This window comes from Populus nigra, chromosome 8, assembly GCF_951802175.1.
Source record: "Populus nigra chromosome 8, ddPopNigr1.1, whole genome shotgun sequence".
Taxonomy (NCBI): domain Eukaryota; kingdom Viridiplantae; phylum Streptophyta; class Magnoliopsida; order Malpighiales; family Salicaceae; genus Populus; species Populus nigra.
The window spans coordinates 21,893,686-21,912,522 of NC_084859.1; the positions used below are offsets into that span (position 1 = coordinate 21,893,686).

An 18,837-nucleotide genomic window follows, 5' to 3' on the forward strand; every position below is an offset into this window, starting at 1 on the left:
CCTTTCCTAACAGGAAATGGGAGATCCCATCTGGATTTTCTATTTGCCATCTTTGGAGTTCTGACCTCCGAACTCTGCTGATCTACAACATTGCAAGAGAAGGTTTGAATTATTATGTTATTCCATTATCGAATGAATGTGTTCAGATGTTGGGTTGGATTGTTTTGTTCCCAATATATTCATGGTACTAAATCAAAAAAAGAAAAAAAAACAACAACACTGTTTAGATCGATCGATCGATCATAGGCTTAGTTCTCACTCTAATTAATGAAATGATCGATCATTGGTCCTCCTCCTTATAAATTCAACAATATATTTCTTGTTTTTTGTGTCTTTATCGTAAGATGGAACTGTATTTTCTTTGGCCCATTCATTGGTCTATTCTGACGTGGTTTGCACACCAATTAACATTGAAGAACGAAGATTATTAGTCCACGAGATAAAGAAAGATGGACCATACTATCAAGAAGACTAGTATATAGATTATTACGGTCGGTTAGCTAGCTAGCTAGCTATCTGCCATGGGAATATTTATGATCAAGTCTTTAATCAATAGTATATAGATTACGTAAGCATGCAGCTCATCATGATCGACCAGTATTATTATTATTATTATTATTATTATTATTATTATTATTATTAATCAATATATCTTTGACACGTTAAAAGATCGAAGGTAATAATGTAAGGTATCCAAGTAATTTGGGTTTAATGATATGGTAGATATAATTTCATCGAGTTGAATTATATATTGAGTTTAAATACATGTTGATCCGATAAGATAATAAACTTAATATTATTAGATTTATTTATATGTTAAGTTCAAGTACATATGAGTCTGACAAAGTGTTAGACCTAACATTCTTAGGTTCAACTACATTCTCTGTTCAAGTGCATGCGAGTCTGAAAAGATATTAGACCTAACTATCTAAAAGTTTAGTTATGCACTAACCAAAGTACATATGGATCTGACAAGGTGTTAGATCTATTACCCTTGAGTTTGAAATCATTCCAAACCAAAAATATATCGAGTTGATAATCTTTTTAGATCTCATGCTGGGTAACATGAATTTATTTGTTTATTCTCATGTCTTTTAATATAAAATATTAAAAGTCAAGAATAATCATTTCTCTACATTCTTAGGTGTATAAAAATCTTTAAAAAATCTATCATATTTTCATCAACATTAATATTGTGCATGAGATTTTTATTCTTTATTAATGTTGTGTAAGAAATATTTATCACTCATTAATGCTATTAAAAGAAAATGATGCTTCAATCCTTCCATTTAAGCAACATGATAAATTTCAGAGGCTATATATATCTTCTGAACTATCTAGGTAAATAGTTCATATTTTTTCTACTATCTATTTATGCTTTTATTTTACAATAAAAAACAAACATTTTTATTTTTAGAAATTTAAAACTCATTCTCTTATTTATTATAATTTATTATTAAAAATAATTAATTTTATCATTAAATAATCTCTAAATCTAAAAAATTATAAATTTGTTTTGCAGGTACGAGTCTTCCATCACCCTTCATCAACTTCTTAAAGTAATCACCCTCATTCAAACACTTTATAAAAATTTTATTCATCAGCATATTGGATTTTGTAAGAAGTCTTTTACTCTGATAATCATCTAAAGAAGAAGAAGTACTAGCCGAGTGAATTACATGCATCATGTTTGTTGCGGCATGGTGTATGGTATAAGGGTCCTTCACCAGCGAGTAACAGACAACTCTCTCTCTTCTCTCTCCCCAGTACTCTGTATTCACGCAGAGCAAGGTAGGCAGGTCTTTTGCCATGATGCTATAGCTAGAAACCAACAATAGTGATCTGCACTAGCACAACATATTGACACCAGTTAAATGCTTCGGTGTTTCATTTCTGCTAGTCTCGCATGTGGTTTAAGTTTCAGATAAAATAAGTGATCTTTCAGCTGTCATCGTTGCAACAACGACAAATATTACTCGCAGTTCAGCATAGAACCACCACCATGGCCTGATTTAATCTCTTCTCTATCCTTTTTCTAGCAAGCTATGGAAATTTCATGTCATCAGGACTACTGTTACCATTCAAATTAAGGTTTTTTCATCACTGAAAGGATTTTCTGTTAATGGTATATGATTGATCCTGTGTCTAAATGGTCCAGGACCGACCATGCTAGCTGTGGATGATCTCGGGTCTCAAGGGCCGTTTTAGCCTCAGCCATAGCCATAATATTGCTGGTATTTTCTTTTATCTGGTTCCTCGAAAACTTAATATTTCACCCCCCCCCCTAATCTGTGTTTGTTGTCAGTTCATTGATTTAAAAATACGATTCTATGCATCACTGTACATTTTTCTTTAGAGAGGTACAGAAAACCAGAAATCTTATCTTGTAGTGTTTACTTCACTGTCCTGTTTAATTCAACAGAATATTGTTAACTGTTTCTTGAGTTCACTATGTTTTTTTAACACTACTTGACATATCAACAACTTGGCATACAAGAAATTCATTCTACCTTTGCTGCAATTATAGTCTCTTAGTAGTTTCAGCCATTACTTAAAATGTGAAGGATTCGATCTTTATTATTTCTGAAAGTCAAGGTTCTTGTTCAAACTAGACTAGTTCAATGTTATCTGCTCTACAGACTACATTTCCCTTGTTCAGTTGCAGAGTGTGAATTTGGAATAAAGAGCAGCAAGTCATGTAGAGAAATGAAACAAAGAAATCATATATTTTCCACAGACTAGTATTGGGAAGCAGAAAAGATGGATTCAAGAAAATCTGTCAGAAATCTTGCTGAATCCCTTCATTCCCTACTAGGGATAAAGGCAAATCTAACTTCCAACTGGGTTAAATCAGTTTGTGATATAATAAAAACCCTTCCATCTGAAAAATCAGTTGACATGCAGCCAACCATCTCTGATATTAATGGTGATGCTAATGAAGATGACGACGACTGCAGTGCAATTTCAAAAATAAAAGGTAAAAAAAAGCACTTTTGCTTTCATAAATCTAGATGCACCTCTGTTCCTTATTATTCATATAATTATTGCTCACTCCCTTCTATAAAATTTATTTTCCCGTGAACAGATGAACTAACTGTCTTGACTAACCACATAAACCAACTGAACATAAAGAGGAGGCAAATCCTAAAGGAGTTCCTGGACTTGAAAGGTTAGTCAGGTTTCTTTTATTGTGATAGCTTGACAAGAGACAGACAAGTTGTTGGGCTGACACTTCATGCCATGCCCACTCATTTCATTGATGATGGCCGTCAATTAAGAGTAGATGGTTTCAGCATATGCCAAATTGATTACAGTTTAATAAATGCCATGCAGGGAACATCCGTGTATTTTGTAGAATAAGACCTATCACATCTGGGGAGAATTGTGGTAATTTAAGACCAGTCGTAGCATCGGATTCAAATAAAGTTGTTCTAATGCTTATGGACAGTAAGAGCAAGAGTTACAATTTTGACAAGGTTCTCCACCCAGGTTCATCCCAAGGTGCTTGACGTAAATCAAGTCTCTGATTATTTAATTTCCTTTTCTTCCTCCAACAAAAAAGCAAGTAGAAAGCTATTTTATCGTCATATATCACGATCATGCTTTAATAGTTGGCAGCTTTCAGATGAAGTTTTTACAGAAGTTGAACCCATCATCAAATCAGTCCTTGATGGTTACAACGCCTGCATTTTTGCATATGGGCAAACGGGCACAGGAAAAACTTTCACAATGGTGAGAACCAGCTAACACTTCACTCATAGCATATTTAGGTGTTTCAGAGGTAAACGACACAGCCAAAGGACACACACTGTGCTGAAGACACAATAATCCTACATGGGTTAATGTATTCAATCTACATCCGTGTCCTCTAACTTTATGTTGTTCTTGGTTTAATATATCCTAGGAAGGTGATGAAGACACTCCAGGCATAGTGCCAAGGGCCATGGAGGCTCTATTTAAACAAGCAGTAGACAGTAACCATGCATTTCTCATCAGTTTCAGTATGCTCGAGATATACATGGGAAATCTTAAGGACTTGCTTGTCCCCAAACCAACAACAGCAACAGATCCTATGCCACCTTGGTATATTCTCATACCCTAAATGTTTCAATACATGGGTTTATCTAGTTCAATCATTTCGAAAGTATTAAGGTAATCCTTTCTAACATAATCCAAAATCTCTAAATACAGCCTTTCAATACAAACAGATCCAACAGGAGGAGTCGAAATCGACAACCTTGTGGCCATTAAAGTGAACGACTTCAACCAAGCTCTGAGGCTGTACAGATTGGGCAGCCGTTTCAGATCAACTGCCTCAACAAATTCCAACCTGACATCTAGCCGATCTCACTGGTAATCGAATTTCCCTAATTAGACTCTTATGTGTCAGTGTAATTCAGCATGAGAATAGAGCAGTCACGCAGTTGCCTTGATACATGGACTGATTCCAGAAGATTCTTCAATAAAGGGCAGCTATTATCCTCTGTTCTAATCTTGTTTCTTCTATATTGCTCACAATAGCATGATACGGGTAGCAATAACTTGCTTCAATGCTCCTGAAAGGCGAAGGGAAACAAATAAAATATGGTTAGTTGATCTCGGGGGAAGCGAGCGTGTACTGAAGACAAAGGCATGGGGCAAAAGACTTAATGAAGGAAAAGCCATTAATTTGTCACTCTCTGCCCTTGGGGACGTGATTAGTGCCCTCCAAAGGAAAAGGCATCACATACCTTACAGGTAACAGCGAACTCACCAAACTCTTATTTTCTCGGTATCTGAGCGTTTTGGCCACTCAACCCAACCCTATTTCATTCATATCTTCCATCAGAGTAAGTATAGCATTACCCACGGTTATTAAAAATAGTCATTGAATTGTCATTTAGAAAAGGATTACAAAAGGAAAAAAATGAAAAAAACTGAATTCTCTCAGATTGGCCTGTTCTCTAGTAATAAGTGAAAAAAGGAAATAGTTTCCTCTTCCTTTCCAAGATTCTAAATGTAAACAGAAGTGCTTCATCAGCTTTTCCAAACATAAAAATCATGGGTGGCTAGATAATGGCGGCTTCTCCAGAGTCCCAATTAAAAACTAAATTATCCCTTTTACTTTTGACAGGAATAGCAAGCTGACACAAGTTCTCAAAGATTCTCTAGGTAACAATCCTTAATCATGTCCATACTTCTGTCAATGTGATTACAGCCGCTAACCATTCACAGGGGGGGGGTCTGTTCTTACCTCATTTGGAGTACCATAATAATTCTCAAACAAAAATTTAAATCAGAGTCATCATTCACCCATATCTGTTATTTATTCCTTAATCATGTTATGTGACTTCTTTAAGAAAAAAACTGATAGAAATATTTGTTGTTAGAAAGCGTGGAACTCATAGACCATCTTCTGCATTGTAATCTAAGTATTCTTTGCTAATGTAGTTCCCTTCCCCCCTTGCTATCCTCAGGTAATGATTCAAAAACAATAATGCTGGTCCATGTCAGTCCCAAAGAAGAGGATTTGTGTGAGACCATATGTTCTTTAAATTTTGCAACAAGGGTGAAAGGTGTTCACCTAGGAAACGAGGAAACAATTGTAAGTAGGCAAACATACTTATTTAAGATTGTGCTTGTTTACATTACCAACGAAAAGCAAAAGTATTGAGTCCAAAAACGCATAAATTAACCTCTTAATGGAATTTTCTTGAATGATGGCAGATAAAAAAAATTTAACTGCATCACTTTGAATAATTTTGGAAACTCTTTCACAACCATGTTTCAAGTCCTATAAAATACATATTGACCAGCAATGAGATCCATATGTCTGTTGAATATAATATCATTAACATAATTACATTTTTTCTTATCTGTAGCAAAACATATCAAGTAAAAAATTGGCATATTCTTGTGAACAATTGAAGTAGCAAGTAAAACAAAATAATAGATCATCTGACAAATGAGGTGGACGTTAATCATCAGGAAGCAAAAGAGAAGAAGGAAGTTGCAATGGCAAACCTGCAGCAAAAGATGAAACATATTGAAGATGAGTGGCTGCTTGCTAGAAGTGACATTGAAATATTAAACAAGAAATTAGAAAATCTAACAGGGACAAGTACATCATCTGAGGAGCAAATGGAGGCATACCATTCTTCTATAGAAGAACCACTTACAAAGAGCAGGATAGTAGATATTACAGCGAGTCCTTTATCAAAGTTACCAAGATTTATGAGGCCTACCATTTGCAGCCGAAGAAAATCTGGGACGAGGTATCAAACTTCTGAAGGAAGAGATGGCACAGTCCTTGCAAGAAGGAGAAGACCAACATTTCATCGTGCGGAGTCTGTGAGTTTCCCTGTAAAGCATCATTCAGAAAACAATTCAGACCACAGTTTTTCCAGATCTAGCTGTTTGGCAGGGTTGAACATGAAAGATAGTACTGATGATGCAACAGAATACAGCCAAGACACAACTGAAACTGGTTTTAAATTTAATGGTCTCCAAGAACAAGAAAGAGCACCAAGGAATTTGATTAGTCAAAAGGCAGGCATCAGTCACATTCAGAAAAATAGCAGTAGACAGATGAACAAAATCAACTGTGTCAAATTTTCTAAGATTGATAGCTGGCTACATCTACAGAACAGTGAATCCACTCTAAGTGGTTGCACTCAAAGGAAAAAACGGGTTTTAGCTGTTCCTATTCCTGAGAAGAAACATAAGAGTACAGTAGAGAGCAAAGCAGACAATTTTTTTGACGAGAATGTGCATGACTATGCATATGCAAAGCAAGTTGTCAACCATGATGAAATAAATGATCTCGCAACCACAGGGGCAGTTGGAAAGCCCATATCAGAAGCGGTCATGGAAAACCCACTGAAGATGTTAAAAGATTTATTTAATGAGGACTCAAGATCAGATGTCACTTCTCCATTACAGACAACCGGGGGGGAAACAATGGTACAAAAACTACAGCTTTCTGTGGGCGATATATTAGCAGGGGATAGTGAATACGACACTTTTTCTCCACAAGATGGGTGTTTTCCTAGTCTTGAAGAATATGAGGATGGCAACAGGGTCAATGATATGTCAACTACAAAGGCACCAGAAGGCAAAATACAATGTTCAGACTATTTCCTGCTAAAGATCAGTGGGCGCAGTGAATGTTGTCCATCTGAATTATATACTACTTCCGTTTGTTCAAAAAGGGATTCTGGTGTCTCCTTTCCCATGTTAGAACTGGAATCATGCTGTCAGCAAGCACCCACTGAATCAAATATGGAAGACAGTGAAAGGCAAGGCTTTTACTCCTTTCAGTCGTTGGCAAAAGAGACAAGACATGGCCTACTTCAGTTGAACTCAGCTTTATTTATGAACAGTGAAAATCATGAGAACTTAGTTGTGACATTTGGTAAACCAGAAGGAAAATTACAGAACACAGGTAAGAACTTTGATGTCTTAACCAAATATTTCTCTCATGCCTTGACCATGTTCATTGTTATAATGGAACAATGGCCAACCTCCCATCACCTTTTTGTTTTGTTTTTCCTTTTCTTTACTTTCTCTGCAACAAGCCCTCTTTGCTAACTTCCATAAAATGAAAAATAAATTATCTTACATTTATTCCTATTTAGTAAGGTCAAAGCCACCATCTTACAATTTGCTCATATCTTGGCCAGGAATATGCCATGTTGTTAAACAGAAAATTGAGATTTTATGCTCCAGTGCTCTTCTAGGATTGGGGCTTTATGACCTGGGACTCGACCACGATTTCTTCTACGGTTTAATGCTTTGAAGCAGCTCCAGCGGATATGTTTATCTATACATTTGCCTTTCTGTCTGTATACAATATGCTCATTTCATCTTTATTATCCCTACAACATTGGGATATGTTAGAGCCATCTTGCAACAAGTATCCTTATGTTGTAAGACCTCTGTAATTTTATTTTTCTTCTATACAATTATATTAACTGTCTTGCTCAATTTTCTGAACGAGGACTCACAAAATGTACTGGCAGCATTTGATAATTAGAACTACATAGAATCTTGGGGGAAGGTGTCAAACATGCTGATTATTTATTGACCCATTTTTTTGAAATGAAAAAGGATCCTCAATATTAACAGTTTATCGTGTTTGAATAGTAATGCTCCACTCACTAATCATTTTTGCAAATGAACTTGTCAATTCTGTATGGTACACCTGACATTATATTTAGCACAAGAAATAAAACATTGGAAGCAGGAAATGAAAAGGAAAAACAATTTGTGTGTGCATGAAAATCTACCAACAGCTCAGAAAAATATGCAGGTTTTGCAAAGACATACCTCCTTGATGAGAAAGGAGATGTCAAAGCCACTCCCGTCTCTACGTGAGTTTTTTGCTCAGCTGTCGAAAATGTGAGGCGGGGCAGGTTTTCAGATGGTCACAGCATTTAGTTATCCAATGCAACCAGAAGTTGATTTGGTAATAGATCATGCATCTTTGGAAGTAGAAGTGCTTCCTATCCCAATTCAAGCAGCGCACCACTTTCCTTCTCGAAATGCTGAGAAAGTCCTAATTGCCGATTTATCTTGCTTAGAACTTCCTGTATCCTATCAAACTGAGAATGCGAAATCTCTCCTGCAATAAACTCATGAACTCTGTTATTCACTTCAATAAGACTTCCTCCTGGCATTTTTTTAACTCCTGCATCCCACATCACCTTTCTCACCACCCGAGACTCATTCCATCTACCACGAGAAGCATAAATATTCGATAAAAGTGCATAGTTTCCGCTGTTATCAGGCTCCAACTCTAATAGATGCTGCAATGCAAGCTCTCCAAGCTCAGGATCACCATGAGTATTACAAGCAGCAAGAAGAGACCCCCATATAACCGCGTTAGGCTCGAATGGCATCTGAGCAAGTAGTGTTTGTGCCTCTTTGAGGTGACCAGCGCGCCCAAGTAAATCAATCATGCAGCCATAATGCTCAATCTTGGGTTCAATCCCATACCTAGATATCATACGGTTAAAATACCATCTACCGGTTTGTACCAATCCCACATGGCTACAAGCGGAAAGGATGGCAATGAAAGTGATGTCATTTGGCTTAACTCTTGCCCTTTCCATTCGAGAGAACATTTCAAGGGCTTCTGTTCCAAGTCCGTGCAAAGCTAGTCCAGCAATCATTGTTGTCCATGTTATGATAGTTTTATGATTCATATTCTCGAATACTTGTAATGCCCTTTTAATGTCGCCAGACTTCGCATACATGTCTATAAGTGCATTGTTGAGAGGGATATTTGTAGTCAATAATCCAAGTCTGTCAATGTAGTGACGAATCCACTCCCCCAGCTCCAACGCACCCAGTCGGGCACAAGCAGTAAGCGCAACTAACATGGCAATTTCATCAGGCTCCACATTTTCGAGCTGCATTCTACGAAACAAAGCAATGGCATCGTGGGGCCGATTCGCCTGTGCATACCCAGTAATGAGAGCTGTCCAGGAGATAACGTTTCTTTGAGGCATACGTTCAAATAAATCTCGAGCATTACAGAGGTCACCATGCTTAGCATACCCATTAAGCATTGCGTTCCAAAGAGCGACATCTCCTGTCGACATGCTCATTCCATCAAACATCTTGCGCGCATCACAAATGCAACCAGAGCCGAAGGAGGAGTACATCTGGACAAAGGCCGTAAGGACGTGAAGGTTAGAGTGGAGGCCAAAGCGAATGGATTGAGAGTGAAGTTGCCTCCCAGTCTGGATCGATGAAAATCGAGTGACGGCCTTGAGAGCGAAAGGGAAAGAGTAGGAATCAGGTCGCAAGCCAGCAAGTTGGATGTTATTGTAAAGAAAGATTGAAGCTTTGGGGTGGGTGGGAGAGGAAGAGAGAGCTTTGATGATGTTGTTGTAGAGATAGATGTCGGGGGCATGGGTGATGGAGGTGAAGAGAGAGTAAGCATAGGAATAGAAGCCAAGAGAAGAGCATGCGTGAATGAATCGACTGAGGAGCAGGTTGTCTGTATCGAGAGCTCTGAGAAGCATGAAGGCATGTGTCTGGTGGATGTGCTTGAGATGAGAGGAATGGGCAATCAAGGAAATCAAAATTGATGATGATGAAACAAGGGAGCTGCAGTAGAGGAGAAGCATGGTCCTATTGCTTTTGTTGGAGTTCAAATGTTCACCACCCAGCACTCTACTCACTCTCTCTAGCAGCCTTCAAACCCATGAGGACATAACCATCAGCTTGTGAATTTGCAGACAAGCCAACAAACCACAAGGAAGCCCGGCAGTACCCAGCCCGCAAAGAGAGAGTTTTGACTCTTATCAATTTAGGCCTCACAGGGAGTATAAATGCCACCCCTCCTTACGCGCGATTGAAAATCCTCTCAATTTGAGTAACTCGTTAAATTACTTCCGTAGAAAGAATCTAAATTTGCCCCAAAATACAGTTTTAACGTCAAATTTTAATTAATCTCTCACCAAGACAAAAAAAATAAAGAATAAATCATAACTTGATGCTAAAAGAGGGAAAAAAGATCGTCGAACTGTAACGATTTCTGGGCTTTCCTACTGACATCTTATGAACTAAAGAAGGAAAAAAGATTTGATTTTTTAGTTATTTTATTTTGTTTTGGCAAGATGATTTTTTAGTTAGGTGGCGACTGCCTGATGGGAGAGTGAAAAGAAGAGGACAAAAGAAACAGGGAGCGAGTGTAAAGAAGTTGGTGGATGAGAAAGCTGTTATCCTTGAGATTTGAGAAGTGAATGTAGCAGCAGCAGCAGCAGCATAGATTTGGATTAAATGAACAGGACATGACAGCGTAGGACATGTAGACTGGTGGGGTAAAACCAAGGTAAACAAGACAAGGGAGGGTAGTTGTGGCCAAGTTGCTAGTAACACTTTAGTACTAGGACTACAGGAGTAGTGGTCTAGTGAGTTCAAAGAGAACGGGGCAAAGCGCGCTCCTCTCCAGCTTCAACACCAGTAACTTAACTCCAACGCCAAGCAACAGGTTAAAAAGGAACACAAGAAGCCTCCTGTCCTGGTTCATGTTTAGTTCAAAAGAATTTTCACTCATTGAAGAGGGAGGAGGCTCCATTTCATTACACTTCGCAGAGGGAGAGAGAGACAGAGTGGTAGTTTTCCTTTTACTTTACTAGACTAGTAGTGTTTTATTGTAGGGGATTTTACTTCTATTTTGTAATAATAAAAATTAAAGAAAAGAAAGAAAAATGGACCAAGTCAATGGTGTGGTGGTTCGTTCGTTATCCCTCCTGGCTACTCCTGCTTAGCTTAGCTTCTCCTCTCCTCCTTTCTCTCCAAACCCTAAACCAAAATCCTATCACGACATCTTCATCATCCCTCCTAAACCCTTCTTCTACTACTCAAATACTTGCTGCTGCTGCCGCTCCTCCTGTCGATAGGAGTGTGCCGCGGTCTCTCATTATCTTTCAGATCTACCCCCTCTTCCATCGCTCTTCTTTTTTCTTTAATCTGTGAAAACTACTTAATTCCGTATTACCATCTAGTAGATTAGATGGAGGGGAATTCTGGCGGAGTTGGTGGTGGAGGAAGTGGCAGTGGAGGAGGAGGAGGAGGAGGAGGAGGAGGAGGAGGAGGGAATGATGTAGAGCTCATGTGCAAGACTCTACAAGTGGAACACAAGCTTTTCTATTTCGATCTAAAAGAGAATCCACGGGGTCGTTACTTGAAGATATCAGAGAAGACTTCAGCCACCAGGTCCACCATCATCGTTCCCTTCTCCGGGATTTCTTGGTTCTTGGATCTCTTCAATTACTATGTTAATAATTCTGCTGATGATCAGGACCTCTTCAGCAAGGAATTGCAGCTCGACACCAAGGCATTTCTTTTTTCTTTTAATTCTCTCTCCCTCTTTATTAGAACTATCACTGATCAGCAATAGCATTACCATTCATTCCAATTAATTGATTAATCAATTCCCATTACTGACCGGCAGGTTTTCTACTTTGACATTGGCGAAAACAGAAGGGGCCGCTTCTTGAAGGTAAAATGCTATGCTTCTTATTTCTTGTTGTTAAGCAGACACAACAACAAGATTTTATGGTCTGTGACAGGGTTTAGGGTTTAGGGAAGATTGTGTTTTTGCTTCGCACTTCTGTTTATCTATCCTAATATTGGATTGAGATGGCTTGCAAATTGCTAACCTCATATTTCTATGAAATATCACTCTTGCACTCAGTGGGCTCTTCTTCTTACCAGTTGCTGAGCCTAATACTCTTTTTACTCTTGTCTTCTTGCAGAAATCTACATACCTAGTATAGTAATAGGTTAAGCATTTCTTCCTTCACCACGCCACAATCCAACAAGAGTATTTAAAGGCACTTCCTTAACCAATGTTCCTAAATTCCGGAGGATGCTTTTATTTCCCTTCTTTGGGCTGCCTCTAGCTTGTTAATTTGGAGGAAAACTCATTCTCAAATTAATTTTGTATATTCCCCATTTTCCAATAAAAATTTCGCTTTTTTTTCCCATCAAATAACGAGTCCTATACAAGAGTGAAATTTTCTTTTATTACTTTCATGTTGTTCAACTCTTTAAGTTCTATTCTGAGATTAGACAGAAGAGGGCAGACCTCAAAAGAGTTTGTTTTTCAATATCTCTCTTAAATCTTCTTACTTATCATTCTGGATGATTGTTCTTTATTTGTTTTCTTCTGGTTAGTTGTTGGTACCCTCTAAGTCAGGTTACAGATTTTATTTGGAAATGCAGTTAATAAAATAATGTAAATGACATTCTATAGGTTAATACTAGTACGAAACAGAGTCAGTCTTTACTTGTTATTGTCCTGTGGATCGGTAATCAATGCTTTTGAAGAGTCAATTTTCTAGATCATCTTCTTTATCCCTTCATGATCTCCATTGTTTTCCTACTGAACAGTGACGTAACTGACCAATGATTAAGGCTTGATGATGCAACTTAAGGGCATTCACTCACCACCTCCACCTTGCTAGTCGCAATAGAATTTAAATGCATGTAAAAGAAGGGTAGAACTGATGGCTAGTAATTCCCCAAAGCATTTTGTTTATCTTAGTTAGATCAAACAGGAATAAGAGCAATTTTGAGGATGTTGTCCTTGAAACTAACGCTAAACTAGGTGCTGTCTTTGAGAAACTGTTAAGAACATGTATAGCGGAATCAATAGAAAGCAGAGGAACTGGTAATACATGGGGATTATTGTATCTTTGCACTTGAAGCTAAATGCCCAGCCTCCAATCTCTTAGGCAAGTTTTCCACTAAAACAATAAGGGCAATTTGGCAGGATATTAACAATCCTCGCACAGTATAGGATTTCAAACTACCAGGCATCAAGTAGTGACAGGTTTTTGTATGAAAGGCTTTGGCTACTGGTGGGATCTTAAGTTTTCCAGATTGCAGTATGATCTTATTAAGAATTTTTAGCAAAATACCTGCTTTGTTCATGTCCCAGTTTTGGATGTATCAACAAAAGTCACATCTATATATGTCCAAACATTGGTCATCCTAAATCAGAAGATTCTTACAGTTCTCCTGAACTCCCCTCAGTTGTGACCATTCCATGCTGCACCTGGACGCACTATCAGGAAGAGAGTTTTTAGCTGCACCTGGACGCACTATCAGGAAGAGAGTTTTTAGCTGCAATTGCCTTTATTTGAGTTCTCTGAGCATTACTCTATTAACTATACAATGACTATAGTTTGCAAGCAGCCAACTCTTTTTAAGAAACCCACATTCTTTTGTGCAGTGCTTGATGTGCTCATACTTTCCAAAGTCAATTAATGAAAGAGAGCTGTCTGAGTTGTCTTTCCTGTCTACAATGGTTCTGGAATCTAGTTTGAACTTGCAACTTATAAGACCCTTTTAGGCAATTCGTGACTACTGCATCAAGACCCCTATCCCATGGGACGGTCAGAATTTTACCTGAGGGACTCCTTTGCTTGTCCTGAAAATCCACTCTTATGGAAAGTCGCTTTTAAGAAGTTGCATATTTTACCAATGTACTCACACATTCAGCTTCAAAACCTTTCTTTCTGTCATTCTGTAATTTATTTTATATGCCCCTTATTTCCTGGAGACTTTGTTGATGCTATGAAGTCAAAATATGGTTCAGGTCTGGTTTATATAAACCTCCTAACTTGTTCAATGTAGTTTTGCGTACTGAGAAAACTTCATGGGAAGTAATGGAGCATAATAAAGAAAATGGAAGAAGAGATAAAGCCATATGTATGCTTCAATGAAATAGGAGAAGACAAAGTGTTAAGAAAAAAAATGTAATAACATCTTGAAATATTTTCTGATCTTCACTAACATCTTCTTATTCTTGCAAAATTTACGGGGAAGTTATAAATAATCTGCTTAGGTTTTAAATTACCTTTTAGCAGATGTAATTTGCATGCAAAAGAATGATTGAACATATGCAAGGGTGACAGAGCAGCAGATGTAATCTTACAACTTTCAGGCATTATGCATGCTGTTGCTTTGAGAGAAAACGAAAGGAAATCTATGTTCTTCGTGTAATTTGTTTTCCCATCTTCAGGGCCCTATTCAACTTGCTACAATGCGTTCACTTCTCTAATAGATATATCTTGCAGGTGTCTGAAGCTTCTGTCAGTAGAAACCGAAGTACTATTATTGTTCCTGCTGGAAGTTCACGGGATGAAGGGTGGGCAGCATTTAGAAATATTTTGGCTGAGATCAATGAAGCATCAAGACTTTTTATGCTGCCCAATCAGGTGATGCAGTTTTACATGTGTTCCACCAAAAAAAAGTAACTTTCTAATTTATTAGAGGGGGTCTCACTTATGATTATTTCATCCATGTTTTTATGCCTGCCACAACAGCAAAGTTCTGAAACTTCTGAGCGCCTCGTTGGACTCTCTGATGATGTAGGGGCTGGCTTCATATCTGGGCACAGTAGCCAATCTGTGACGACTTCTGAACTGAATGTTGACAGGTCAGTTGAACTGCCCCCACAGGATGAAATTGGTAACATGGCGGTGTCAAAGGTAATCAGAGTTGATCAGAAAAGATTCTTCTTCGATCTTGGTAGCAACAACAGAGGTCATTTTCTGAGGATTTCAGAGGTGAGATTTTAAGAGAAGTTTCAATTATAGTCCAATAAGTCTTTCTTCCTTTTTTTTTTTTACTTTGGGGAGGGGGGGGGGCGGTATCGATGAAATCACCCCTTACAGAGCCAGGAAAGCTATGTATCCATGATTCTGTGTTCTGAAGTGAAGGCTTATGGTGTCCATTTGAAGTTGTGATGGAATGTTGTCGAAATTGCAGGTTGCAGGTAATGATAGGTCCTCAATAATTCTCCCACTTTCTGGGCTGAAGCAGTTTCATGAGATTGTGGGTCATTTTGTGGAGATAACCAAAGATCGAATTGAAGGAATGACAGGAGCAAATGTTCGGACTGTAGACCCTCCTCAAAGATGAATGTTCATTATTTGAAGGTTTGAAGAGGGGACAAAAACGAATGGTGAAGACTATTGTGGGTCGGTGAAGAACCATTTCACTGTTTATTCTGTCAAGGGGTTACTTTGCTGCAGCAAGCAGGTGTTTGGTTAGGGTGTGACTGTGGTCGGTCTGTTTTTCTGTTAGTTTCTTCTTCCCTTCCTTTTCTCATTTAAGTCTCAAAATAATCCGATTTATCTGTATGATGAACAGAAAAGTTTCGGAGATGCTTTACAGTGCATTCTATGTAGGGAATAACAGAAGAAACGAGTCAGATAATTGTAATTGTTAGTGTTTAGTTTGATAGTGTGGCACGGTTGTTACATTTTTCAATAAGGCTCATTGCAGATGCTATTGTCCAGTTTCAATTTAATGTCTCAGAGGTTGTAAAGATGGCCTGCAAAGTGATTGCAGAATTGTTAAGCTTCGATGATCAGTTCAACTATTACCACCATTTTCTGGGTGTGCATTATATATCACTACCGGTTTCCTGTAAGCGAAATTCTTTTCTTTTCTCTTCACTTCGTTTCTAGATGTACAAATAGTAGCCGCTTCAATAAGATTTTTTATCTGGTCGTAGGAAATATTACCAAACATGTAGCGTTTCCTCGCGCTTGGCGCTAATGGGTTGCTTGAAGGTATTATAGTGCCTTCAAATTTTATAATAAGATAAAAGTTTACTATGTAGTGCCTTGATTGAGTGATTAGTAAAATTATTACCAGCAATAAATAAAAAAAAAACAATTTAATAGGTTGTAGTTTGAAGGAATGTAACTGTAAGGCCTTAAGGTAGCCATATAAATAATCCTGCCACCTTGCTGAAGTATTAAGATTTCTTAAATCCTTCAGTCAACTTTGGCTCTGGGTCTGTTTTCTGCTGCTCTGATGCTGTGCTCTCTTGTGCCTGGATCCAACTCTCTCTATCACTCCGCATCGACTCTATTCTAATATATCTTAAAGAACTTATTCCTCATCCATCGCTTCATGTATAAAATATGACACAGCACAGCTCCCCTTCAATTGAAATAGGAAGAGCTGTGAAAACATATATATGCCGCCACATATAAATATATAGATTCAATGTTATTCTGATTGTATGAAAGGGAGAAAGAACATAACATTTATTTGATGAATACAAAAGAAAGAAAGAAAGAAAGAAAGAAGAAGATAGTAATTTGGAAAAAGGTAACTTGAATAAATTGAAAAGGTTGAACACATGGAGGGATAAGCCACTCTATATCTTAGATGCTGTAAGGTGCGGGTTTTGGCATGTCCTTGACGATGCCACATAGTAAAGAATTATCGGGAAGATTGTACTCGTCCCTGAGGGAGCGTGCAGGGGAAAGAACACTGGCATACAGCTGTTGTCCTAGATAAGCTCTTTCCCACATCTCTGACCTGATGTTCCACAATCCAGCATTGTCGAATGTCAAAAGGATGGCAGCCCAAGATTTGGGGTAGACCTGAACGGTTGTCCTACTCACTGCGTCAAGGAGATTATAGTGCTTTCTCTTCTCAGGGGTCCAAGTGCCTGGCTCCACGCTGTTATATATATATATATATATTGACCAGTTAGTTAGTTAGAGATCACAATAAAATAATTAAATATATACTGCATGTTTAATTAATCCATCCAATTATCGAATAATGAATTACTTACGCGACTGCAAAGAAAGAATAACCATCTAAGTGATATGATTGCATGCTCTTCTCGTGGTTCTCAAAGATGATCTCAACGAAGTTACGGAAGGTGAGGTTAAGGACATTGGGCTGTGTGACAATCTTAGCATTAGCAACGTTGGCCTGTGGACTGTCTAGGATGGTGTCATACTTGAACACCTTGTCTGCGACCCCATAGTACTCAGCAAGTTTGAGTGGTGTTTCTGGATTAACGTGAGATACTCCATTGAGGGCATAGCGAAGCTTGCCACCTTCTTGGCTAGCCGAATTTATGAGCTTAATGGTGCGGGTAATGTTGATGGAACCATAATGGTAGGAGCCTTGAGGGTTAGGCCTAGCAGCACTGGCTGTAAGGTTCCAGCGGAAGGAACGGAATTGATTGAGAGACCAAGCCCATCCAACTGGTGCCTCAGGGAGCTCAGGTGATGCTGGACCCTTGCCATTGGTATAACGGATGATGCCCTTGCCAGTAAGAACCTGCTTATTGAATCGGGTGGAAGCCACCATGTAGTAGTCTTTGGGATCTTGGTTGGCTATCACGAGGACACTGAAGCATTGTCCAACATGGACATCGAGTGACTCGTACACGTTTTGCACCACATGGGATCCCTCCATCTCCACAAGCTTCATTGTATGGCCTTGGATCCTGAAATTGAGAGTATTCTTGAGCCCAGCATTGCAGATTCTGTACTTGTATGTCTTTCCGGGCTTCATTGTGAAGAGAGGCTCATCCTTGCCATCTCCCTTGGCGTTCTTGCCATTGACGAGGACACCATCAGGCCTTGCAAGAGTGCGACCGCTATCCAAGAGCTTCTGGAGAGCAGTGTGGCTCTTAGAGTACCAGTCATTGAGAATGACAGTGTAATCATCCTCGGGATCAGCATAAGGGACAGGGATGAGTAGACGACTATTGATGCGGAGGCCACCAAAACCACCACTTGCACGGTGCATGCCTGTGGTTGGGTAGTAGATGTAGCTACCAATCTGGTCCTTAACCTGGAAGTGGTAGGTGTAATTGGTTCCAGGAAGGATGGGGCAGTTGGTACCAAGCACTCCATCTTGCCATGAATTCTTCCTCTGCTGGATGCCGCTCCATGTCAAAAGGAAGGGCTCGTCGAGGTTATTGAAGACATTAATGACAATGTTGTTATTACTGGTGGAGTTGATATTGGGTCCGGGGAATTGATTATTGATGAGAATCACCTGCTGGGGAACCCCCAAGGGAGAGAGGGTACCGTAGGTGACGTTCCATGTGAAGAACAAGTAAGGGTCTTCGCCCCGGACTCCCAACATTGCTCCTGCAGAGATGCAGAGCAAAACCAAAAACATCACCCCAGCCATCTCTCTGATATGTTTGTGTGCCTTTCGATCGGGTTATATATATAAATTAATATCAACCCTTTTCCTCTTTCTCCCTTTCACACAACTAATTAAATCTCAGTTTCTTCTGTCCCTATCAATGGAAGAAGACAGATTTACCTTCTTCTACATCTTGAATGCTGCCCCTACCCTCGTCTTTTATACCATGCATGCACAAAAATCAACCACTAGACTCCCGCAAATTTCCTCTCTGGCGCCTTGCATCACTCCCTTCCTCACATTTCACAACAAGAAATTTGGATCTAAACCGAGTTTCATGCACTGCTTAATTTGCTATTTAGGGTATGGCAGAGCAATGCTTTTTTTTTTTCCTTACAAAAAAAGTCGTCGAAA

General features: G+C 38.8%; 4 protein-coding genes across 8 annotated transcripts; 2 read left to right on the top strand and 2 right to left on the bottom strand.

Annotated features, from left to right (window-relative positions):
- The first annotated feature begins 1,552 nt into the window (after positions 1–1,552).
- Positions 1,553–8,037, top strand: LOC133702259 (kinesin-like protein KIN-14T). Of its 5 annotated transcripts, none has more exons than XM_062126568.1 (13): positions 1,553–1,791; positions 2,159–2,234; positions 2,640–2,977; positions 3,086–3,169; positions 3,334–3,501; positions 3,626–3,732; positions 3,905–4,083; positions 4,192–4,353; positions 4,522–4,737; positions 5,114–5,151; positions 5,457–5,584; positions 5,968–7,423; positions 7,662–8,037. In XM_062126568.1, the coding sequence occupies exons 3-13, from the start codon at positions 2,761–2,763 to the stop codon at positions 7,775–7,777; spliced, it is 2,871 nt and encodes a 956-aa protein (XP_061982552.1). In that variant the 5' UTR covers positions 1,553–1,791; positions 2,159–2,234; positions 2,640–2,760; the 3' UTR covers positions 7,778–8,037. The 5 variants fall into 5 exon arrangements, with proteins under 5 accessions (XP_061982552.1, XP_061982551.1, XP_061982553.1 ...); XM_062126567.1 differs by having other exon boundaries at positions 2,660–2,977; XM_062126569.1 differs by having other exon boundaries at positions 1,553–2,234; positions 2,666–2,977.
- LOC133702261 (pentatricopeptide repeat-containing protein At5g56310-like) lies at positions 5,698–10,838 on the bottom strand. The gene is made up of 3 exons (XM_062126572.1): positions 8,308–10,838; positions 6,225–6,340; positions 5,698–6,003 (listed from the first exon to the last, which is right to left on the bottom strand). The coding sequence occupies exon 1, from the start codon at positions 10,113–10,115 to the stop codon at positions 8,484–8,486; it is 1,632 nt and encodes a 543-aa protein (XP_061982556.1). The 5' UTR covers positions 10,116–10,838; the 3' UTR covers positions 5,698–6,003; positions 6,225–6,340; positions 8,308–8,483.
- Positions 10,839–10,946: 108 nt separating this feature from the next.
- Positions 10,947–15,940, top strand: LOC133702262 (transcription factor Pur-alpha 1-like). The gene is made up of 5 exons (XM_062126573.1): positions 10,947–11,830; positions 11,948–11,995; positions 14,580–14,720; positions 14,829–15,071; positions 15,274–15,940. Exons 1-5 carry the CDS (start codon positions 11,507–11,509, stop codon positions 15,424–15,426), a joined length of 909 nt encoding a protein of 302 aa, XP_061982557.1. The 5' UTR covers positions 10,947–11,506; the 3' UTR covers positions 15,427–15,940.
- Positions 15,941–16,685: 745 nt separating this feature from the next.
- Positions 16,686–18,465, bottom strand: LOC133700901 (L-ascorbate oxidase homolog). Its single transcript, XM_062124631.1, has 2 exons — positions 17,105–18,465; positions 16,686–16,986 (listed from the first exon to the last, which is right to left on the bottom strand). The coding sequence occupies exons 1-2, from the start codon at positions 18,463–18,465 to the stop codon at positions 16,686–16,688; spliced, it is 1,662 nt and encodes a 553-aa protein (XP_061980615.1).
- Between the last annotated feature and the right edge of the window lie 372 nt (positions 18,466–18,837).